Genomic DNA, 25,249 nt, shown 5'->3' on the forward strand with positions numbered 1-25,249 from the left:
TGTTTGTTTTGTGAAGCTTGTTTTGTACACAGACCTGCAGATATTATTTTCAGGTTTTAATCCATTTCTTTTTTAGACGAGAAGCACAATTACTGATGTGTTTCTGAGCGTTCACAGAGACAGAGAGACTATGAGAGAGCGGTTGACAGGCTTCTGAAACCTGATAGCTCTTTAACTCTCAGGTGCCTCTCTTAAATATAACACATCACACAAACAGAGGCACCGAAGGAGAAAGAGTGGAGGTGATTGTGAATCAGCCCGTTGTCTGTACAGTTGTGATTTCTTGTGTGGCTTGTTCACAACTTGTTGTTGAATTAAAGCAGTTCTGGTGCTGCTTTTAAAGGAGGGGGGTGGAAAAGGGGGGGGTACTGCGATGAGCTAATTGAAGAATGATAAAAATTCATATCCGTGCCAATATTTGCTCCCGCCTCTTTTCCAAGGCTCAAATTACGCACTACTCCACTAACATTATACAGCTTGACAACCTCCTGACGCTCAGGAGGAAACACTGCAAATGTATGCTGTATATCTGAGTGACGGTGGAGTGGAAAATTCCTGATAGAGGAGCCTGTAGCTTTCGAGCATGTGTCCCCAGCCTTGTTTGAGTATTCATAGTGGTGTGGTATCTATTTGGTTTTTTTGTGCGTGTGTGCGTGTGTATGTGTTCTTGCATGTGGCAAATCGCCCGTACTCCCACATTAACCCTCGGTTTGCTGGAGTTTGTCCTGCAGCATAAGTCAATAATCCCGCCGTTAATAAGATGACAAACAAGCATACAGTCATTAAGTAACTGAATTTAGTGGAGCGAGGAAGAAAAGATGCATTTCCTGCCAGTGTAAGTTTGAATGACGTATGCTGCTGCTCACCACATCTTTTGGTTCCACGTGTGTACCGTTTGAGCTGATTATCGGATGAGATCACTGGCACAGGAAGAGGAAAGAAACGACAGGTTCGTACAGCAAAAGGAGCGATGCGAGCGGCGGCTAATAAGGTTAAATATTCAAACGGTGCGTCTTTAGATGTTGCTCTGGAGATGCGTGCACTGACTTTACAGGTTTGTGTAATCTGATGTTTTCTTAACCCACTTGCTGCATTGCCACTTGTTTTTCAAAGAGAGAAAAATCCCCAAAAACCGAGCTGTTGTGTAATATCGGACTGTTTCTTCAGTTCTCCAGTTTGTTTTTTCTTTTCTTTTTTTAAGCAGAGGAAGAGGTAAAGTCTCTGCTTTTTATGTAGACCTGCCACCCACCTCATAACACAATTACTGCCACTCTTACCAAAGCCAAGTTAGCAGTATAATCTCATATAATGGTTAAAAGGATGCAGCTGTAGATTTGCGGTTTCCCCAACTTCCTCATTTATTTTATTCACTATTTAAAATGGTCAAACTCAGTGCATATACTCTCTCTCTGGAGCTCACTGCTGAATTGTAGTTGCAGTGGCCAGCTTTCTGTTAGCATTAGAAAAGTCAATTTATTTTGCAGCTTGGCATGTTACGTGGGATTTCATCTGGTCAAATAAGATTAAAGAAAGATAATAAAAGCATTAAACACAGTTCACCCACCAAACTGGTGTTTTGTTTTGTTTTTTTGTTTTGTTTTGTTTTTTAAATCTCAGACTCTATATTCTAAAGTCTTTTCCCTTATGGTGGTTGTCATGATGTTTGTCATGAACAGAGTCGTGTCTCTTTAGTTTAATTTCTTTGGCCATTGTTAGAAACAGTTTTATATTTGTACATTCGGCACAGGAGGGGATTTTATTAGTTGAGTACAAGTCCTGTTAAGTGTCTGATCTTTAACAAGGAAGCTCTTTAAAATATCCTGTGGTCTTTGTTTATTGTCTGTGAGAGGACATGACTGTTTGGTTAGCAGCTAACTAGCCCTCAGCTGTTATTCTAGGTGGGTTTGTCAAATAAATATATTTTACTAAATGGGGACTTGACTTTTAAAGATGAGGGTTTTTTGTTTGTTTGTTTTTTTTGTTTTAAGAAAGGGTGGTGATTTTAGTACTCATGAAGGATGATGATGATGATGTCAGTGATTGTTTTTGTACTGATATGATGTCTGGGTGACGCTTAACTGAAACAAATTCATGATCGGATGTAGATGGAGTCCACTGACTCCTGTGTATTTGCTGCACTGATTAACGCGCGGTTTGAAGAGTATTTTTGGAAATAGCCAAATAAAATGTCAGAAAAATTTGCGTGTATAGTACTGCAAAACTGACCTTAAATACACTGCAATCACCACAGTAACTTTTCAAGGAGTTTCGGCACCCCTTTGTTGACATGCTCTGGCGTTGTGCGATATGTTGTGACATGTTATCGGTACTCCTTGCCTACATTTTTCTCTCTGACTTAAATTAGTTGTGCACTGAACACTGTTATGTTACTCAAGCATTGCACCTATGGCAGCTGGTCTACTGTTTGCATGGTGGGGTTTATATATACATGGCAGGTGATTGGGTGATGTTTTTGACACACCTAGCAAAAGAAGTGGAAAAAAAAACCATACTTTAATGCACACTGTTTGGTAGAAGTGGGAATCGCCAGATACTACACAATACTGCGCTCACAGTACAATAATATTGCAATATAAAATTTTGCAATATGCAGTAACACATATTGCAATTTATCAGCTTTTTTCATCTGCAAATTACATACTCAAAGTTAAACAAAGTTAAACTTGGTCAATCTGTTTTACCCAATAATTTTTGTTTTTGTTTTGCTACAAAATGAGATTGTTAAGCACACTGTCGCTAAAACCTGCCATAAATGTTACCATAAGACAGTCTGCCATCAGTCTAATGTCAGTCTTAAATTGGCAATTAATTGCAATCTGGTTCTGATAATACAGCAAATATCTGACAAATTGTTGAAATGTACTCATCTGTTGCTGTCTACTTAGACAGATATTCACATTTAACTGTTAAATATGTGCTCGGCAGCCTTCCTGTTCTGCACGAATACAACCAGAAAACGACCAGCTGGCAGCCAGTCGAGTCCCCTCAAGTTGTGCTTATTGACGCATTCAGGCTGATAGCAATCAGTCTTTATAAGTTAAATTGCAACTATTTGTCAGCCTTTGACGAGCTCTGCAAGAGTGACTGTAGTCAGTCTAAGTGACACTGCAACTGGTCTGATAGGAGGCAGGCTTTCTGCCTCCTGTCGGCTTGCGATCAAAAGTGGTTGAGAGTGTGCAACACCCTCAAACTCTGGGCAAATATTTACTCACCAAAAGTTTTTATTTATGCGTTTATTTTTGGTAGGTGCAAGGAAATTCCTGTCCTATTTACTTCTGTGACTGAGCCATTAGCTAGCTCTCACTTAGGATGTATCTTTGTCAAGCTAAGCGTGTTCAATGTTAGGCTAACGTTATCTGAGGATGGTGGTGCATGAGATGAGCCTTCTTGTTTGTAGTATTCTTGAGTTTTTAAAAAATTTTTAAAATAAAATATCAATATTTTGGTTAACCTTTTATTTATATAATATCCCAGTACTATGCTGTAACAATTTTTATCCCCCCGCAGTCTCCACTCTTATGGTGTAAGCACTAAACTCTCACACACTTAAATGATGTTGCCTGGGGGGTGAATGAGTGCAAGAGGCCCCATGGGCGCGTAAAGTTATGAGGAGGAATGTGATTCCAGTGACTTTACTCTTTGTTGTCTGAGTAGGATCTGTGCCCCCCCAAAATATGCAAAACTTAAAAGAAATTGTTCACGAATAAATAAACAAGATGTGTAAAATACCACATTCTGCATTCTTCTGGTTTCATGTAAAATTATTTCCTGTATCAGTCGTATTGGGTTACCCTTTTGTACTCATCTTCGCTTTTGTTTTTTCCCCCCTGCTTTTATTTGTAAAACCATGTTTAATCTCACAGCACTATAGGGATATTTAATTACCTAAGGCCACGTCTGTAGCAATGTAGACTTAACACAGAGCTCTCATGCAGTGGCCTAAGGTCTCATGGTTTCAGTGGGTAAGTGCCCCAGAGGCTTTAAATGAAGAATCTTTTTTCATTTATTTTTTATTCGGGCAACAAATGAGGTCACTAATCACAGAAAGGAATCCAGCAATTATTTATATACTACTTACACATATACTCTTATTATACTTTTTTTCTGTAAAACTGGAGGGGATAACTTGAGATAAATACAATCATTTTCCAATCGTATGTTCATAATAGCTTGTGTGTCCCTTTTTAAAGTCGTGCAAAAGATTTTGCAGTGCATCCCGAAGGATATTCAGTCAATTTCACTAACCAGAAACTAAATGCTGTCATCTGTGCCTTTTCAATCATTCAGGAACCTGCAGGGATTTGATGCACTCCTAAAAAAACAAAAAAACAAACATCTCTTACAATTTCTGATGGGAGCATAGGGACACATTGCCAGCTGGCTGGTTATTTCAAGGTCTAATTTTTCTTTTAATTCATCTTGAGCGGACAATCACGCATCATGACAGTACTTCAGATGAGCTTCCATCATGTACCTGGGTGCTGGCCAAGCACTGAAGGGAACACTGTGTTTTCCCTGCACTTCGAGCTCCGCAGACTCTGTCCTTTTTTTTTTTTTTTTTTTTCCCCCCCATCTCGCTCTCCCACCCTCAGCTCTCTTAAACAAAACAGGTGATGCTAATGCTGGTGTTGAGCTGTTGACAGGGACAACAGGGGTACAACCTGTCCCCACGCATCCCTGATGAGCCGGCTGATGAATGGCATATCATTGCTAATGCTCCTACAGTGGCGTTGTCTGGGAAATGAGACAAAGGCATACGCTTTGCACGCGTCTGCTCCATGTCCTCCTTCATTTGGACACAAGTTTTTCTCGCAGTGTGGGCAGACTCCAAAGAAGAGCCGAAGTCTTTTTATAGAAATCGTCCACCTTCCTGTGTCCTTTTATCGAGCTTCATTTTTTCTGGAAGATAAATCGAGTTTATGCACATCCTCCAAGAGGGCTGGCATGTTTTATTTTTTTTCCTGGCCATAATCATCAACCTTGTAGATGAAGGGATATCAAGGCAGTCTGGCACATGCTCTCTGTGCCGGGAAACCTTTTAGCTCTTAGGCAGAACGATCTGCTTCTGGGAGGGAAAGTAAATCGAGCGACGAAGGATCACAGTCAGCTGTGAATTAGAAATGCTGCTTTCACCATTAAGAAAGTGCTCGTCAGTGGACTTTTTCACGCCTCCTTATTCTATCTCCACATTAGTTATGAGTCAGCCATGTTTATTTCACATATTTTAGAAATGTAAGTATTTATCTCTGCAGCTTTTACATCAGTATGATGCACAAGTGCCATTTTATATCTGTTTCCTTTTTTTGGTTCTGCCCTGAGCCCTCGCAGCGCTCTGAGTCACATGGACTTCGTAAAATGAAAGCAGCAGCGCTGGTTCATGTCACTTTACCCATGTTCCTCTTTCTTTTCCACTGGTCAGAGACACCTGATTTTTCTGAACCTAAAAATAGACCCCTTTGGACCCTAACTCAGCGTCTCACGCTTACTTTTTTGCTCTCACTGTACAGGCTTTTTTCTTTTCGGGCGGTCTCTCTGTATTGCCCGTTCTTACGTGGCAGACAAAGTGCCACGTCTTCCTTCTTTCAGAGTTGTGTGCCTGTGTGAGAGAGAAAGGGAGAAGTTAGACTTTTATTGTATATCTGTTACTGTAGTGAGAATTTGTGGGGTTGTTTTTTTATTTTTTATAGCCCTTGCTCTGATAAGAAAATCCCATAACCAGGCTTTCCACAAGGCTGGAAAGCTGACCTCACAACCCGCTGCAGTGTTAGCCACAGACACTTACCAAGAGCATCTTTGAAAATGGCCTTTTATGGTCAGTAGAAGAAGCTGCTTCACTCTTTGGTGAGTGGGTAGAGCACTTTTTGGAAGGCTGCGTTATTTGTGCTACATAAAGGGGTTTAAGGTATTTCACCAAAGGGCAGCCTGTAACCTTGGGCTTTTTTTATGAGCAACTTTCTTATCATTGACCTTTTAAATGTGCTTTATGCACAGTAACCTTGAAATGAGCAGTGACGCACACTGAAGGTGATGATTCAGTGATTTGAGTTGTAACCCAGAAAGTACAAGGTTGGCACACAGACCAAAGCACCGGCTGAGACGGGTGTCGATAATTGAGTTGAGATCAGATTTGTCCTCCCTTTTTTGTGAATTGCTTGGACTTTATGCACTTGGCCAAATAAGACTTTAGTTTGATATGAGGGGCTTGTGAGGGATTAAACTGTCATAACATTCAAAACCAGTCTGTTTTAGTAGGTACACCATTTCAACTTTGCACACTTTTAGTTTCTGTGTCCTCGATTCACAGAGAGGTTTTCGGATTCACTTTCCTCTTAAGCTAGTGTGTGAAGCTGGCACAGAGAGTTTGTTTTTCTTTCCACTTTCTTGTAACTGACTGCTGTTTTTGAAAGAGGATCTGTCAGTGGTTTACTTGGTTAATTTTAAACTTCACAAAGAGAACTAGCATTAAACTGACAGGGCATAGGCCACCTTTCAACCCTTGATGTGCTGCAGGAAGTAACATGCGTCTCTATTTAATTATTTTTATTAATTTTAAGCATAGTACAGTAGACGCAGAAGGAAACTAGCCTTGAAACAGCATGTAAGGATTTTCAAGTCTTATCGTGAATTTTCTTGGCTATTTGAAGTTTTGTTTTTCTGTTTTTGTTTTTTTGGGCCACATTTAAATCCTGCATGCTGACACAGTTGCAGATATTTAGGGTTGCTGTATGAATCGATGAGGCTTCTATAGCAGATTGCCGTGGAAATGAGCTGCGGCAGGAGGGAAAAGAGACCGACAAAAGTGAAAGTGGAGACAGGGGAAACGGGAGAAACCAGTATCAGCCCCGGCAGCGTCTGGTCTCTACTTTCCCCCGTCACTCTGACTTCATCTTGGCAACCAATAAGGAAAGGCCCCTCTGTGTCTCCATGGTAACCCCCTGTTCAAGCAATGATGGAGAGGATAAAGGGGCAGGAAAGAAAATACATTTTGGCCTAAGGCAAAACATTTTTCTTCTCAAGTTTTGTTGAGTGTAATGCATTTTCTTTCTCTTCTCTGACATTGTCATTCAAAAAACAGAATGTTGCATTTTTTTTTCTTTTTAAATGTGAGAGACTAAAAATAGACCCCAGGCAAGGCACAATGATTTCTGTTTACACTTGCCTTTAAGCTTCATATGCTTCTATACTTTTGCAGTGACCACGACCTTTGTCTATCACAACTGATAAATATTTTACTCGTAGCCCTGCTGCTTCTGCAGTTTGCAGATGTTTCAGCGTCTTTTTAAACGCTTCATATCAAGCGCTCACTTTCCTCTCTGCAGGTTGCGATACACACGCATGTGCCCACATTCTTTTATAGAGTTATAGTGTAGGTGTTAGCGCAGTAATGAATCTCAGCCACAGCGCTGTCGTATGCCACATAACCAAAGCTGCTTCTCACTGTTGTGAGAGACAGAGAGTGGCAGTGATAATGGAAATTCATTTGTTGTTATCCGTCCAAGCCTTTGTGGCACTGGTAAGCATGCACTCTGCAATAGTCTCCACATTAGCAAGAAGGCCTTAATTTGAATCAGCGTCTTGTTGCTGCCAAACACTCGAAGAGTGACTGATGAGAATGTTTTGGAGAGATTGTCTAAATGCACCAAAGCATTTCCTTTCCTTTTGGTCTGCTGGGCTACATGAATTAGTTAATGGAATGGGCAAAATGCGAGCGTAGCGACGCTTTCTTTTTCTGTATCTGCTGAGTTATATAACACGCTCTCTCTACGCAGCTCATTTAGGCTCGCTGAGCACTTTCAGAGAATGACAGCAAGGGAAGATCCTCGTTTAACCTTGGCACGTAACTGATTAATCCAAGTGCAATTTTCATATAAGGTCATCTAATTTTGGATTTCTGAGTGAAGCGTGGGGTTGGTTAGAGATGGTGTTGGTATGCAACGGGCCCATTTTGGACCACTGTGGCGTTGACGAGCACCACTGAGGCATAAGAAAACAATGGCTCCAATTATTAAAGGGGCTTAAAGTTCTCAGCGGTCACTAAGCACCCGATTTATTTATTTTTGAATTTTAATTACATGATGCGGGTGTCAAATGTAAAACCTATATTCCAGTGGTTCCTGCCCTCTGTTAAATTAGATGATCTGCTTTAGATTAAAATCATGTTCACCTCGAGATTTTGCAAAAATGGCAGATATCTTTGCAACAGGTGTGGCTTTCTTCTAATATCTAATTCTTCTGTATGTTGCACAAGGAGAGCTTTTCACATCAAATGAGCAGTTATGACACTCTTTAAATGTATGTTGGGTTTTTTTGTTTGTTTGTTTGTTTGTTTTTAGATATCTTCCAAGTGGGTATACACACTAAAACTAAAACTCACAGTTAATAGAAGATTATTCATTTGTTTGTTCGTGTTAACAAATCCCTTTCTCTGTGGTAATCAAACTGCAGTTTCACGACACCATGTTCAGCTGTGCCTGAGCTCGATTTCTTTTTGCTCTCGTTCATTCCCTCCCTGTGCACGCTCATTTTTAGAAGCAGATCATACTTGCAGGGCTACTGTAGGAGGTAGAGGACGAGAAGGAGGAGGAGGAACACAATGCAGGAGATGCTCACAGGGTGTCAAGTATTTTTAGCTTTCCCCTTGTGCTGTGATGATGAGTAAAGAACAAGGGCAGGTTGTGCTTCCCACCTTCATAGTTTGTGGAAGATTGTGGACCTGAGGGACGGGAAAGGGTGATGGATATGTTTCAGAATGCATACGACGCTCATTGTATTTACTGTATAAGAACAAGATGACTCACCATTATTTGGCCCCTTTATTTTTACAAGATTATACTGTTTTTTTTCAGCTTATAACACTGCTTCCAAAGGTGATTACTCACACATTGTTTTGTTTTGTTTTTCCATATGAAACTGATTTTCTCATCTTAAGTCAGCATCAGACTTGTTTTAAACTGAGGCTAACCAAAGAACCATCATAATGCTCTTGCTTTGCTTTTGTTTGAGCTGTGCATTGTGTGGTGTCACATATTGAAAAAAAAAAGGCTTTTTCATTAAAGAGAGAGGCTCAATGTTTGCTCACTCCTCCAGTGCTGTATTGAAATCAAGCAAGGTAAAACACGGTGTGTGTGTGTGTGTGTGTGTGTGTTGTGTGTGGGTTTGTTGTTGTGTGTTGTGTGTGGTGTGTTTGTGTGTGTGTGTGTGTGTGTGTGTGTGTGTGTGTGTGTGTGTGTGTGTGTGTGTGTGTGTGTGTGTGTGTGTAAAAGGATTAAACAATAATAAGGTAGGATAAAGAGTTTTATTAAATTTCTTTATTGGTGCCTAAAGGGGGTGGGTTTTGTTGGGTGTAAATTGGGTGTATTGTCACAAAAATACTGTTTATCTGATAAATACTCTTCATTTTTTGCCCTCATTAGACCCTTCACCTTATAATCTCAGTATGTTTGAGACTGAAGTTAGAGTTCGAAATAAGCCCAAAGGCTTCTTTAGGCTCGTAGATGGATGGTAAACTCCCTCATTTGTGTGCGTTTACGGCCCAGCACGAATACATTTGTCTTAAGCCTCTTGACATTTTAACTGGATTGGTCGGTAAGCCCATCAACTCAATCAAGGATTCTTATCACAAGCTGAGGCAGTTGCCATAACCGAGGTTGCCTCTGTGATACGAGAGCAACAGTGTGAAACCGATCTGCTGTATTTCAGGCAAGCCGGGAGGCTAATATGTTCCACTTGTATTTTAACGATCACGTGAGCCACCGATCCCTGGAATTTACCGCCTTCTCTGGTGCGCAGCCTCAGCACTGTGCTCTATAAAACACTGCTAAATTTAAAGGAGCGCCACCATTGCAGCCTTTGGGAAAAGCCTCCAGTGAGTCACCACTGCCCTCTCGGTATTGCTCCGTGTTTGACAGCAAGGCCCAGCTGCTGCTCTCTGTCCTGGGGATCTGTCTGTTTACTGAGCATATATCATGTCTTTGGACAGATTAAGTCATGCCACTTTCCATTATGAGAGTGAAGGACAGTGTGGAGTGGCAAGGAAAGCCAAGAGTGAAAGGCACATTTCATGTTTATGTCAAAGCAATCGACCCGAAGGATATGCTGGTCTGTGTTCTGTGGAGTAAGCAGGTTTCATCTGTTTATGTCACTTATCAGTGGTTAGACGTGACCAGATGTGCAGCGCTCTCCACACTTGTTTATTGAGAAAGGCTTTTGTAGTCAGACAGATGTAGCCATGATTAAAGGCATCACCCTTATGGCTCCTCTTGTATTATTCATCATGTTACCTGGAACGTTTCTGTATTGACGCTGATTTTTAGTGTCTAATTCACCTTTTGAAAAAGGAAAAAATGAATCACTTGGTACAATAACACTCCTGCCTGGAGGATTGCATTTAAAAAAAAAAAAAAAAAAAAAAAATTTAATACCTTCGATGGCTCATCACACTTTGTGATGTAGCATTGTGCACCTCAGGGTGTATGCCGGCCGCACAGGATCACGAAACGGTAGCAGGAAGAGGTACAAAAGGCAATCCCACTCAAAGTGTCTTGTAGCTATCACTGTCTTCAGCTTTGTCGAAACAGGAGCAGGAACATTGGGGGCTGCTTTATGATGAGCGCTGTGCATGGGCTTGTGCTGCTGTTGCGTCACTGCCTAGAGGGGGGCAGAGACAGTATTTTTAGAAGGGAATGAGCATATTCTCTGCACAAACAACGTCAAGCACTCTGCTTGCGTATGCTTGGATTATTGTGACCAGGCTATTTTTAAGCTCTGTGTGTGAGAGTGCTTTTTTTCTGGGTCAAGCATGGTGCCAGTACTCTCTCGAGTCTGCTGGTGAATCGTACATTACCGGTCCTGTGCTGTGCACTGCATCTGCATCAGTCAAAAATGAAAGTTGGAGAATCACAGGTTTAAACCAGCAGGAGGAAAGGCTTTCTTATTTATTTATTTATTTATTTATTTATTTATTTATTTATTTATTTATTTATTTATTTATTTATTTATTAAGGAAAGCTTTCTATCTGCAGTGAAATGTAATGCCTGTATTTGTGGAACAGTCACCCAGTCTTAAATTAGCTAATTCAGGAGGCCTTATAATGTGTAGTCAATACAACCGGAGACACAATACATAAATATACAATACAAGATGTATGCTGTCAAATATGTATAAAGTTTGGGTGTGTCCATGTGAGATTGTTGCTTCACTGAGTTTACACAACTGCAGCCAGACAAGAGGAGACAGGTGCTGGAAAGTGGTGCATAAGCTTTCCACTGAAACCAAACGTTTTACTGAAGAAGAAGGAAAAACATATTTTAAGCTGGAACCGCAGATTAGAGGGTGGAAATAACTTCCTAGTTTCTGCCCAACAAGGCATAAATATGACTCACATTTGCTGGTATATAAAATCAGACTTAAGCCAAATACGAGTACTTACTTTCATTAAGTGCACAAAACAGAATTTAGCTTGTATGTTACTTTTTTTTTTTTTTTTTTTTTTTTAAAGACTGAATTTAATTGAGTAATCAAGATGGTGGGGAATGGTTGCTTTGTGCAATGCTCACCAGTAGCAATACTGCTGTAATCCTGCAGAATAGTGACATAACTAACCTGCATCAGTATTGCTGCTAATCCCTGCAGAGCATCATCACAACAGCTTCTGAACACATGCTGTCGGACAGAGCTCCGCTTTGGGTGGACAGGGTCCCTCTGTTGAGCTGCCTACTGGTTTTTCTTGCTTTCTGTTTGTTTGCTGTGTCCTTGTTGTGGTATTTGCATACCTGCTGTCACTTCCGTGTGTGTGTGTGTAGGCTGGCCGTTGGGGGCTGAACTTTGATTCATAAAGCAATAGTAGACAGCAGACAGTAAAAGAAGTAGTCTTATCATTGTCAGACTGAATGACCTCCAAATCAGTACAGTTAATACATCCATAATCTGTGGTCAAGAGAAAATACTCACTCATTTCTTGCATCAATAAATGCATCTGCATTAACAGTGTTGCCAGATTTTTAAATCATGCTTGGAGTAAATGTTAGTTTGAGGCTGTTAGTGCAAAGTGCTTATCCTTATTGATTAACTTCTAAAGACTCCTTGGGCTCCAGAGCTGCAGGCTTTCCTCTGGGCCTCTCCATGTAGCCTAGTTTTATTCTAGCATCCCCCCCAAGAGTGCAGTTATTTTCAGTAAAATGTGGTGTTCTGCTCTGATTTTGTCAATGCTTTGTTCTTCACTGTAAAGAAATCACAAAAAAACGTATAGAAGCAGAACACTTCCTAATATTTTAGTAAACAGCTGCTGTTCCAGATGTGAAGTCGGTCAGGCTGCGTCTTCTTTCCAGCCTCAGTAAAGTCAATAGATAAAAGCTTTTCTTTAGCGGCATTCAAACATTCAATCATTGGAGGGAATGGGTCTGTTAGTTCGACCAAACCTGGCCTTTGTTTGTTGGATAAGTGACGCAGGGGGGATATTGATGTGATTAGAGTGATTACACAGAATGGACGCATTCCTGAGCAAGGTCCAATAGTTCAGAAATTGGTAAATATTAAGGTTATGCAAGACTGTGTGGTCACATTTGGCTAAATAGCTAAATCAGCAGCGTCAGGATGGTGTTGTGCACTATAGTCTCCTCGGCAGCATAACTAAGATCCTGCCTAATGTGCTTTCACCTGACCTATCTGAAAACAGGCTGAACTTTATCTTAAATTTCAGTTAAACTCAGTTTTATTTATATCATTACACTCGCTTAAGGTGCTTTATATGGCACGGTAAAGACCCCAACGATCCAGTGACCCCCAATGAGCAAACACTTGGGGACAGTGGGAAGGAAGAACTAACTTTTAACAGGAAGAATTCTCTGGCAGAATCAAACTGGTTGGGGGGCAAGGGGTGAAAGACAGGATAAAAGATGCACTGTGGAAGAGAGCCAGAGATTAATAGTAACTAATGATTAAATGCAGACTGGTGTATGAAGGGAGAAGAAGATACACTCGTGAGAAACCCTGAGCAGCCTATGCCTATTGCAGAGTAACTAAGCGAGGATTCAGGGTCAACTGACTCAAATAAGTGCTTTATCAAAGTACACCTTTAAATCTTTGCTGTTAAAATATCCAAGTTTGAGAATTTGAAAACATAACTTGGAAAGGAGATAATGCCTGTGACAGTTATTTAGCTAAACTTCCACTACAGTGCAGTATGGTGCTGCATAGGCGTGATCTTGTTTTGTACTTTTTTAGCTTCGGAGAGCTGTTTTCTTGCCTTAACGGTCAAAGCAGACTTCTGCAACTCACGCCACCCACACGTTGTGTATGTATAGCCCACACCTACCCCTATTCTACCCAGTGGTTTGAAAACAATGCTTTGTGTATTTCTTATTTGTGAAACCTCGATCATGAACAGGGGGGCTCTTACACTGTTATATAATGCCTCCCACTCTACTGTAATCCCTCTTATGCTAACTTAGCACCCCATGTGACGGTGCTGGACCGCTGGAAGAAAAAGGGTGGCTGTCGGGACTGTCGGCAAGGCATGGGTGCTCTTCGTAGACTCTGGCCACACACCTACACACAAAAACACACACGCAGTAGCCTGTGTATAAGAAGGAGTATTTATCCTAGGAAGTGCTTTACTTGGATTTGCGATGCTGGATGGAGGCACAACACCGGTGCTTGTCTTCATTGCCAAGGCTTGGAGTAGATATCTACTACACGGAGCATATGTTCTGAATGACACTTTAGCTCTTTTCTTCATCTGCCTGTGAGCCACGAGAGGGGATCTTTGTCCTCCGATGTGTGTAGCAGAGTTAGACAGATTCAGAATTTAGTCTGTGTGCTGACAGGTTTTGCCCGTTATTGATATTTTTTACTGCTGCTTTCTGATTTTTGAATGTTGGGATCTGGAATAATCATTAGGAATTTTAAGATGTTAACTTTATCCATATGTTTTGACTAACACACTCTACAAATGGGATGTTGTGCATTAATATGCAGCACCCATAACCCAGTTTTTTTTTACGTTTTCTTTCACCTCCACAGGAGCCATCAATGTGGACTTCAGCTGGTGATTTGACAAGTCTCGTATAGGAGCATCCCGAGTCTCTCCTTCCCTCTCTCCCCCTCCCTTTTCCTCTATCCCTCCCTCCCCCGTTCCCTTGTCAATCTCCTCCCTGATCCCCCTATCCCCCTTCTCCAAGCTTCACCATGCTCATCAAGGAGTACCGCATCCCCATGCCCATGAGTGTGGAGGAGTACCGCATCGCCCAGCTTTATATGATACAGGTGAGGCAACACAACCATGGTTTCCAGCAAATCCTCACCCACACACACGCACCTAACTAAAAATGAACAACCGCAGAAACGAGGGGACGAAAACGAGCAGTCAAAGAGGAGATAAAGTAACACGGCGAGTTCTTGAAGTGTGCAATCACAGCATACTCAATGATGAAAACGATTGGTCGTATGATGCGTGACGTTGGTGGAGCAACTAAACAAAGAGAGCCTGTGTGCTGATAGATTATCCAGTTTAAACTCTCTGAAGCTGGCTGTTTAGAGCTGTCATAGACCGCATGTTTCTGCACTCAATGAAACGCCATGTACACACACTGCTGCGACGGAGATGGACATACTGCTTTCATTTGTCAAAGCAGGCCCTTAGCTGGAGATGGAGGGTCTGTGTTAGAGCATTAGGGTTTACAGCGCCTGCAGAAAGGGCCCATTTAAATAGCTTTAGTTCTGCTGTGCAGCATTATATCCTCTTCATATGGCATGTGTACATGAAGGTAGATTTACTTAATCCAGCAGTACACAGAGGAGGTATTGATGCCAAGACTCAGGCTGTGGTAAAAATACAGTGTTATTTATAGTTCAGAGATGTGCATATTAGGCATTAGGTGCATTTGTTTGGATTTGAGCTGCACGGTTACGTAATGTGTGTTTTTACGATCATTGCAGAGCAAGCTGAAGTTACAGACCTGTTTGATCAAGTTGAGGTTTTTTGAGTTTCGATGCATTTTGCCTCTTTGCTGATCTTGCATTGCGATGGTAATGTGAGTCTGGTTGCTTTTTGTTATCAGAAAATAAGATTCACAAAGAGTGCAGAGTAAATTCAAAGCAAAGTATCAAGAGAAATCGGCATCTTAAGAGTCAAACGTGGGAGCTTTATTTGTGACCTTCATCTCTCAGGGTTCAGCTTTGTTAGATAGGTTCAGCATTTATGACTTGGGTAAGGAAAGCCCAGGATGCTTTCATGATGTAGACCAGCTGTTAATCTTACAGCCAAATAAGGATGTTGACGGGGTTGTTTAAAATTAATATCCACCCACAGGTATAACAAGGCTACATAGAGATTAATTCAACTGTATTGACTCTGAAAGCCTCTCCTTGTTTTTGCCGTGTACTTTAAAAACAGCCTGTGTCACTAGCTGCATTACATCATTGCAAATAGAGAGAGCGAGTATTTGAGAGAGGATAAGAGAGAGAATTTGGTTGTTGCAACGTTCTCACCAGTTACCGGTTTTCTCTGCATAAGCTGAAATGAGTGTAGAAAGAGTGTGTACGTCTTCTAAAGAATTTCAGATTTATTTGTTTATTTTTTTCAGATGGTAAAGATGTTTGTTGTTCATGTTGGTTTGCTTGCTTTTCTAAACGTCCTCCCGATGCTGTATCCAGCAGACAGGTTGTCTGCTTGAGTTGTAGATGTGTGGGAACATGACTCAGAGGACATGCCCCAAAGCAAGCAGACGTTTCAAGACGGCACATGTCGGGCTCTGCGGCACACTTCTTCCTCACCTCATAATTCACCTTCATTGTATTTGTGAAGGGTTAATTAATCTTAAAAAGAAAGAGAGAAAAAAAAAATAAAATAAATATACATATATATTATATTATATATATATATATATATATATATATATATATATATATATAATATATATATATATATATATATATATATATTATATATATAATATATTTATTTATATATATATATATATATATATATATATATATATATATATATATTAATATTATAATATAAAATTATATATATATATATAATATATATATATATATATATATATATTATATATATATATAAAAAAAATTCTTTCTGCGCGTGAACTCTTAAGTATGGAAACAAAATCCCAGGACAAAGAGTTCCAACATTGTATTGACCCATAGTTACCTTTCCCCATGACCTAACCGCCTCTAAACAGACTCGGTGCGCTGAGGCTTCTGTCACTATGGCAACCATGACATCAGCAGCATGCCAGTGGTCAGGTTTTGTTCACGAGAAGGAGTGAATGAGGAAATGGAGGATAAAAAGAGAGGCAGTGAAGAAGGGATGGGAAGAAATTTGAGAGAGGGGGTAGAAGGAAGGAGAGCATGGCTACCCTCACTTCATTGCTTTATGTTACCAGGGCAACCGCAGCATGTAGCCCTGTCCGCCCGCCTGCAATCCATCCTCTGTGAAAGCCTCATAAACGAAGCCGGGGCCTTAGGACAGCCTAGTTATATCTCCACCTCACCAGGCTGCGCCCCACCCTATCTCTCCTTTCACGTTCTTTCCTTTGCCCCTTACGACACTTTCTTATATGATCGGTAATTGTCACATTCTTCTCACAATGTGTGAGATTTTAAATATGAGCAGTTCTCATTGAGCCTCATTCATCCACACAGGCCCTACGTGTTTTGAATAAGCAACTGTGGAGTTATCGTTAAAAAAAAGGAGCATCTCTAGCAGGAAACGCGCCTCGCGAGAGGAAAATGCCAGGATGTGACTCCTATCCTGTCATAGTAGTTGGGTCTAAACATGTATAGCAGGCCATCATGGTGTGAGTACTTCGCAAAAGTTTGATGGCTGTTTAAAGAAAGCAAAACTGTTTACATGAGAGACTCCCTGTAGAGGGCATCAAGGTACCTCCTTCTACACTTATTTTCCTCCAAAGGTACACTTTACCTCTGTATGTGAATAAATAAAGTGTCCTGTATTTTGTAATATATAACGTTACATTGAGAGTTTCTTTATTTTTAAACTTGTTATCTGTTCCCGCTCTTCCCGTTATGAGAGCGGCTACGCCCTGGCCAGTGCTTTATGATCTTTTTCTGGTGAACTGGAGAAAATTACCCAGCGCTACAAAGGGAAGAAGGAGGGACTCTGCCGTTGACAGGCAAACACGAGGATGTAGTGTTTGTAGGTTGGACTTTTCCTTTAAAAAAAAAATGCTTAAAATTCATCATCAGTGGATATGTATTTTTGTTCTGTATTTTCGTAGTGAGCTTTTTATAATGCACTGTAATCTGGAGATTATCTGTTCACTTGCTGTGACTGAGTTTCTGCATCGCATACTGGTTGAGTGTACGGCCGGTCTGACGTTGCTGTGGTGGTGTCTGTGCTGTGTCTTTGGAGCTGTGTCTGGGTTGTTGAGAGCTGGGCGGGTTGCTAATGAATGACCTGTCAAAGGTAATGAGGTCCAGTGTGCTGGATGCCTCATGGCTTCCTCTTCCCTGCTCCACTGATTCACTGGTTTGCTTCCATCACCTCGCTCTGCACAGCTGACTGGAGGAATCGGTCTCCCTATTATGCCATCGCTGCACTAAACACGCAGTTAAACAAAGGTTAAGCTGCATATACTAACACTGAACAACTGCTGATAAGAGGGAAAAAAACATGATACATCAGAAATCTGACTTTTTATGGTCCTCATGTCTGTCGTCAGCATTTGGACTATGTTCTGCTGTTTAATGTTTTCTCATTCACAAGTTTCACAATTACAAATTGTCCTCTAGCAATTCCCGACATTTGCGCCATTGACTTCACACAGCCGCAGCTGCAGGCTCCACCCGGCTTCTCCTCTTATGTGCATCTGCAATGTAAATACAGAAAAGGTGTGGCTCCACACGCTGATTCTTTTTTTTTCCGCATCTTCCTGATATGCCGTTCAGAGCTGGAGGTGCTTCCAGGAAGCTATTAATTTTGTGTGTGTCGTTGCCATACCCAGACTGATGCCTCACTGTCTCTGCAAAAATCCCATTCATTTAGTTGTTTGTTCTCAAACATCAGTTCCAGATTCGGTGTGAAATTATTATTACTAAAAATTATTAGAATAAAAATGATCCTATGTTGTTTCATCTAACACCGCCACACTTTGTGCTTTTCTACTAATATGCAAATATGCATTTCTTCTTTCATTATTCCTCTTACAGAAGAAGAGCAGAGAAGAGAGCTGTGGTGAAGGCAGTGGGGTGGAGATCCTAGAAAACAAGCCGTATACAGATGGACCGGGCGGGATCGGCCAGTACACCCACAAGGTCTACCATATTGGCATGCACATTCCCAGCTGGTTCCGCTCTATCTTGCCCAAAGCGGCACTGAGGGTTGAAGAAGAGTCCTGGAACGCCTACCCTTACACCCGCACCAGGTGAGATTGGGTGATGTAAGGAGGCCACCTCGACACTTTTAATGCAGCATTGTGTCGAAACAGGAGGATTTTTCTCCTTTTGGATACAATAAAGTAACATTAGCTTTAACCTTGACACCTCTTTAAAGCAGGGTAGTAGAAATACACAGACTATTTTAATAGTATAAATGCTTTGTGCATGTGACATAGCTGCTGCCGGTAGATCTACATTCATTTACAGACAAAAATCTAGCCCAGGTTCTGCAGAGGATAATATTTTCTGCCATAATTGTATTCAGTGATTAATTTGATGATTCCAAGTCCATGAACAAGTTGTCAGAATATTACGAGGCAGCCCATCAGATCGGCGCATGGCCAGTAGTGCTCCCAGACAGCCAGACGTTGACAGCCCCTCACTTTCAGAGCGTCAGTCCATTTGTCTGTGTGAGGTCTGACAAACAAAGATGTGAAGGTGCTGAAAAGAGATGTGCCCTTGACTGCACACTCGGGATATTGATAGACTCAAAGTGCTGTTGACACATCTATTCAACTAGTGACAGTTTTGCTCCAGATGCAGCAGATGGGTATGGCTTAAGTGTCTTTTATAATCAAAAGTAAGATGGGGTTGTCACTCGTAGTAAAATAGTTCTGCTCTTGAGTTATTAATATAAAATGAGTCCAAATGAAGGGAGACACAAAACTCACTGGTGCTTTGTTGGGACAGTTGTTTCATTTCTTTTTTTTAAATTTCTTCTCCCTTAGATACACTTGTCCCTTTGTGGAGAAGTTCTCTATTGACATTGAGACATACTACAAGCCCGACACTGGCAACCAGGCAGATGTCTTCAACATGTCAGCAGCAGAGAAAAGACAGAGGACTATTGGTGAGACCATTTGACGTCTGCCCCGAACGTCTGTGTCAACATAAAACTGGGATAATAAAATAATGTGGCTAATTTCACTTTCAAATTGCACACATACAAAGCAAGCTCAGGCTGCGTGTTGGCATATGGCCGCATTAGAGAATCAATACAGCAAGTAATGATCTCCTCATTCAGAAGCTGAAGGCGTTTTGCTGTCTGTCCTCTTGCTACTAAGATATGCAGTGGATGAGGCCCACTTGTGGTAGCTTAATGTTACAGCATCTGTTATTTTTCTATGGTTATGAGTGTGTTCTCCCAGTGAAAACAACGCCCTGAAAGGAATGGCTCTTAGGGTACGCAGTGACTCAGTTCCACTATTGTAATTATATAAATCACTTGTGTCTGTGTATCTTATAGTGTTAGCTGGAATTCCAGTTATAAAAAGAATTTGAAGCTGTTAAACACAAGCTCATACAAGTCGGAACTACTGCTCCACCCACTTGTGCACACACCGTAATGTAATAGTAAAGCCTCAACAACTTCCAAACACCTGAGTCCATAAAAGCTTACCCTCTGAAAACGAATCGCCTTTTGCAGACCCAATTGACATAGTGACAGATCCCATCCCCGCTCATGAGTACAAATCAGAGGAAGACCCGAGGCTTTACAAGTCAGCCAAGACCCAGAGGGGTCCTCTGTGGGACGACTGGATAGAAGAGTACAACAATAACCCAGGCAAGACCCCCATCATGTGTGCCTACAAGCTCTGTAAGGTGGAGTTCCGCTACTGGGGCATGCAGTCAAAGATTGAACGCTTTATTCATGATGTTGGTGAGTTGAAGGTCCCAGATGTTCCTGCATTTAAAAAAAAAAAAAAAAAAAAAAAAAAAAAAAAAATTCATTTTACTAATACCCTATTCAGTTACAGTGTTAGCGAGGGTTTATTGTTCTGCAACTGTTTTTCACTAGGCTTAAGAAAGGTGATGGTGCGTGCCCACCGGCAGGCCTGGTGCTGGCAGGATGAGTGGTATGGTCTGACCATAGAAGACATCAGGCAGCTGGAGCTGGAAACCCAGCTGGCCCTGGCCAGGAAGATGGCTCAGTTTAGCCAGGCAGAGGAGGCCACCGAGGCCAACGGAGGCACACCGTCTCCAGACAAAGACCAGGAGGTTAAAGAGGCAATCAGCTGTATCGAAGCTGAAGCAGTCGTTCCCAGCTCAGGAGGAGAAACTCTGCAGCCACGAGGTATACTTACCAAGCAGTGGTCCACCTCCTCCCGATCCTCCCGATCATCCAAGAGAGGAGGTGAGGAACATGCCATCTTCATGCATTTACCCTTATCACTGCTGTGTATGACTTTGTGAAGCTGGCACATCGATGTGATGTGTAAACGTCTTGATCCACCCCTCATTTCATTATTTTTGCTTCCAAAGAAGCTATTTTTTTTCCAGGCCTCCTGGAGAGGTTTTCTTTAGTCATTGGCTGCTCTTTCTCTCATTTTCAGTCCAGTTCTTATCTCAACTATTTTCAGAAGTATGTATTTTTGTTTGTTGAACCACTTAACACTGATTTATGAGCCATTCAAGGGTAAAGGCAAACAACTCAAGGGATGAACCAATGTTGTGTCTACAGATAAGAACGAGTTTTGGATTCTATTTTCAGGCACTTCGTTACTGGCAACCTGTCACAAAAGCAGTTTCTTCCTCTTCATTTAGTCGAAAAATTGCAAAGATAACAGTTTGACAGGCATAAAATTTTACACCCACAAGGTGTTTCCTGAATAGCTATTAACTGAAAACTTGACATATCTCAACATGGTAAGTAATGTCCTTAAACAATCTGCAAAAGCTGGACAAGTTGAGGAAAAAAGAAGTGACACTACACCGAAAAAATAAAACTATCTTCAGGAGTTGAACAATATCTGAAAGTCGTGTTTTGTTTTGTTTTTTTAAAAAAACATTAAAAAAATCCAGCACAAACCAATCAGATTTCAACATTATCGAAGCAGTGTGGGATCATCTTGACAGAGAATGGAACAAAAATCAGCCAACATCCAAAGAAGAGCTTTGAATGTCCTGCAAGAATTCCTGAAGACTACTTATAGAAATGAAAAAGCTGCCTAAGAGAGTTCTTTCTTTCGAGCTCATAAGAATTGTAAAAACTCTGTTTTTGCCTTACATACGCCATTTCCATGTGCGTTTGCACATGCATGGAAATCCTTGCACCCATTTTCCTAGCAAAATGTAAAGAAACGAGGGTGCTCAAGGCTTTTGCACGGTACTGAACTCTTTCTTGTGACAACTGTATTTACATCTCATCGTGTGTTAAAGTCTTATTTGTTAAGTCTTGCATGTGACTCATTTCTGCATTTTATATATTTATGCATGCTAACATCAAAGTCCAAATATCCTGTAAGTGAACACAGCAAACTGTGATACTGCAGACTCGTCCACACTAGAAAGCTAGTATGTGAAGAATTCAGTCAGTAAGGTCAAGCTTCAAGCTGGTGCAAAGCTAAAGTAGGATTGTGTGATTCTGTGAGGTCTCATTTTTCATTTTGCACACCTGCGGTTGAATGAATTTGGGTTACAGCTGCACAGGAAGTGCAGTAATAGCGCTTCTTTTTTTTTTTTCTTTTTTTTTTGGGGTTCAGCTCTGCACAAACATACACACTAAGAGTTAACCCAAAGGTGAAGTAACCAGACTCTATTGGAAAAACCGTGAGCTCAGACCTTTGAATTGGTGTTAATAAAGCAAACGCATCAGAACCAGTTTTTAAAGTGTGCAGACTCTATTTGTGCCTTTACTTTCCTATGAGGCACCTGAATTTCCTTTAACTGCTCCTCAACCATATTTACTCACACCCCTGTGTGAATCTCCTCTGGGTTATTTTTGTCAGCAACATTGATATCTGAATTCACCCATCTCAAGTGTCACCCCTTCTTCAGGTGGCGCTCACTTTAGCTGCCAGATGGACCCCGACTCTCATCGAGCCTCATTTCACCCCTGTAACTGCCCTCCCTCCCTCCATTATTCCCTCCAGGGCTATTTTTAGCAACAGTGCTGACATCACAGGACAGAGGAGGCTGATGCTCCTCAGAGTGACCCTCCCTTCCAGCGCTGCTGTGTCTCTCTGCACTGACAGCTACATCTGTGCCCCTCTCTTACTGCCTCTCACAGTGACCACCTAATGATATATAATCCATAGATTGAAGACAGGTGATAGACGAGGCCTGTTTTTCCTCAGCTGGAAAAGATTTTGGTGTGTTTGGAGCTCGTTCTTGTTGCACTGGGCCTCGGTTTTTAACACACCGCCGCTTTAACACACCACCAATCAGTCCATCTGTGATGAAGTAATGCACCACAGAGACTGATATATGTTTATGTAACACTGTGTGTGTGTGTGTGTGTGTGTGTGTTTCGTGTGTGTGTGTGCGTGTTCGTGTGTGTGTGTGTGTGTGTGTGTTGTTGTTGTGTGCGTGTGTGTGTGTTCGTGTGTGTGGTGTGTGTGTGTGTGTGTGTGTGTGTGTTGTGTGTGTGTGTGTGTGTGTGTGTGTGTGTGTGTGTGTGTGTGTCGTGTGTGTGTTGTGTGTCTGTGTGTGTGTGTGTTGTGGTTGGTGTGTCTTTGTGTGTGTGTGTGTGTGTGTGTGTGTGTGTGTGTGTGTGTGTGTGTGTGTGTGTGTGTGTGTGTGTGTGTGTGTGTGTGTGTGTGTGTGTGTGACACAGAGGCTAAAATGCACATCCCAAAATAATGGTGAATTTCTTGCTTTCCTGTTTCTTCCTTTTTCTTGTTTGCCCCCCCCCCCCACCCAGTGAGCCCGTCACGTCACAGCATCTCCGAGTGGAGGATGCAGAGCATTGCACGAGACTCGGACGACAGCTCGGACGAGGAGTTCTTCGATGCTCACGGTAACTTGCTGCTCTGATTTGTAAAGTAAATGTGGACGCTGGGTGAAATGTTTCTAACCTGTTTGGCTCCCCTTTCTTCATTTCCTTTGAATGCGTCTCTTTAATCGCAGATCAGTTCTTAAGCTTCCCAGATACCCAGCATGCTTTGGGGCTACAGTTGAACTAGGTGGGTGTGCTGCGGCACCCGTTCTTCCTGCTGGATAAGTTCGGCCGAGAAGACACGAACGAGGTGTCTCATCCCAATATCACGTTCAAAAATCACAATCGTCTCTGCCCAACTTCATTCACACAGTTCACGGTGCATCAAAGAAATAAAAGAACCCCTGTGAATAGTGAATAATTTACGTGTGTGTGTGTGTGTGTGTGTGTGTGTGTGTGTGTGTGTGTGTGTGTGTGAGAAATTCAGTTTAGTCAATATGATGAATGAGAATAAAATTATGCACGATGCAGTCATTGATTACACTGATACTAATTTTGCTGCATTCATTAGTTTCCACCTACCCCGAGTTTAATAGGTTGCTCGTGACACTATGAGTCACTGGAAAACAATAACTAAAATGAATTGTGTTGACGTCTAATTATTTTTTTTCATATTAACATGTGTCACAGTATTCGTGTTTATATGGATTCATTGTTTGTGTGTGTGTGTGAGAAGCAAAAGCCAGATGGCCTGCTTAAAACGTCATGATTTATGAACACTTATTTAATTATGGGTAAATAAATGAGGGCATCAGAATGAGCTTATACATGTAAGTGTTTGTAAATCACATGATGCAAGTACACAAATTAAATCTGGAAAACGACTGAGTTGGCTCAGATTGCTTCCAATTTTAGGCTTCTGTCTTTAAAGTTCTTGTGATCTTCTTGCAGTAACAATCACTCAAGGATTAGAAAAGCGTGTGCAAGTTTATTTTTACACTCCATTTTTTTTTTTTTTTTTTTTTTTAAATGCAAATGAATAAAGGAAGAAGAAAAAAAAGCTAAGGAGGTGAATTTGCCAATGATGGTACACGTGTAACCTGTCGTATTTAATTAACATGTTTTATTTAAATCATTGAAGGTTTATTAATAAAAAATCTTGCAGTGGAATAAAGAAAATCTGACATTTTTATCCAGTTTAACACTGGATGGTTGTTTATATTAATGAATAAATTAGAAGGATGTTGAAGCAACTGAGGAAACAAATGAAATAAAGGATTTCGAGTCAGAAAATTTTGTGTGTTAGGAACAATGCTACAAAAACTTGCCGCAAGCCCCTGTGAGTATTCCAGCCAAATCGTTATGAAATAAAGAATGTCATTTGATTTCCTGCGTTGATGCTGTTTATTTGTAGTGTAGCTGCTGTAGAAATAAATAGGACATGATTTGATTTGAGGTCAAATCTTGATTACCCAGCTAAAGTGAACGCTGTTGGCAAAAATCGCCCTGAGAGGAATTAAAAAGGATCTGTTTGAGGTCCTTTTATAATCACAGGTTAATGTCAGTAGATCAGTGAGACGATTCATCCATATGTGTGCATGAATTTAAGGCGCATAGTGAAATATTTGTAGCAGGTAATCATGGAGGAAGCTGACTGTTTTTAGTTTATAGAAAATAAATTATAGTGATACAATAAATGCAAAACAACGTATACTCACTGTGTGTGGATGATCACACATGGAAACACCAAGCTTCATGTGCATTTGTGTAGGTTGTTAACTTGTAGGAAACCCTAAGGTTCCTTTTCCTTCATTCCCTTCTTTATTAGATCACTTTGACACTGACAGGGTTCATTTAGATTAATTTTTTTTTATTGTTCATTTTTAGCGGTTTGTCTTTGTTATTCTATTTTATTTGTTTGCATATTTATTTTTATATCCCATTATTTGTTGACACGCAGCAGGGTTTGTGGTTCGTGTTTAAGGACGGCATTGTGTGAGTTTGATTGGGTGAATAGGTTGTCGGGGTAAGCTGCAAACAAATTGCTTTATTAATCCCAAGAAAGGCCAATCTGGCACTCTGAATCTGAACTCTTGGTGTAATAATCCATTCAAAACCCCTGAATAGTGAATACAGTTTTAACCAATCTGTTG

The 25,249-nt window shown here is 41.1% G+C and overlaps 1 protein-coding gene across 8 annotated transcripts in view; it reads left to right on the plus strand.

Annotated features, from left to right (window-relative positions):
* Positions 1 to 25,249, plus strand: part of LOC102300359 (membrane-associated phosphatidylinositol transfer protein 2) — a 41,115-nt gene that overhangs the window by 4,194 nt on the left and 11,672 nt on the right. For 6 of the 8 annotated variants that reach the window (XM_042218383.1, XM_042218382.1, XM_042218387.1 and 3 more), the window contains exons 2-7: positions 14,042 to 14,284; positions 18,212 to 18,426; positions 19,168 to 19,289; positions 19,866 to 20,099; positions 20,238 to 20,573; positions 23,082 to 23,177. In XM_042218383.1, coding sequence (XP_042074317.1) covers positions 14,207 to 14,284; positions 18,212 to 18,426; positions 19,168 to 19,289; positions 19,866 to 20,099; positions 20,238 to 20,573; positions 23,082 to 23,177 — 1,081 coding nt within the window. In that variant the 5' untranslated portion in view covers positions 14,042 to 14,206. Of the gene's footprint in view, positions 1 to 11,521; positions 13,797 to 14,041; positions 14,285 to 18,211; positions 18,427 to 19,167; positions 19,290 to 19,865; positions 20,100 to 20,237; positions 20,574 to 23,081; positions 23,178 to 25,249 lie in introns of those variants that run through there. The other 2 variants (XM_042218384.1, XM_042218385.1) reach the window with 2 other exon arrangements.

The sequence above is a fragment of the Haplochromis burtoni genome, unplaced genomic scaffold, assembly GCF_018398535.1.
Source record: "Haplochromis burtoni strain Fernald_Lab_line unplaced genomic scaffold, NCSU_Asbu1 Contig_18, whole genome shotgun sequence".
Lineage (NCBI taxonomy): Eukaryota > Metazoa > Chordata > Actinopteri > Cichliformes > Cichlidae > Haplochromis > Haplochromis burtoni.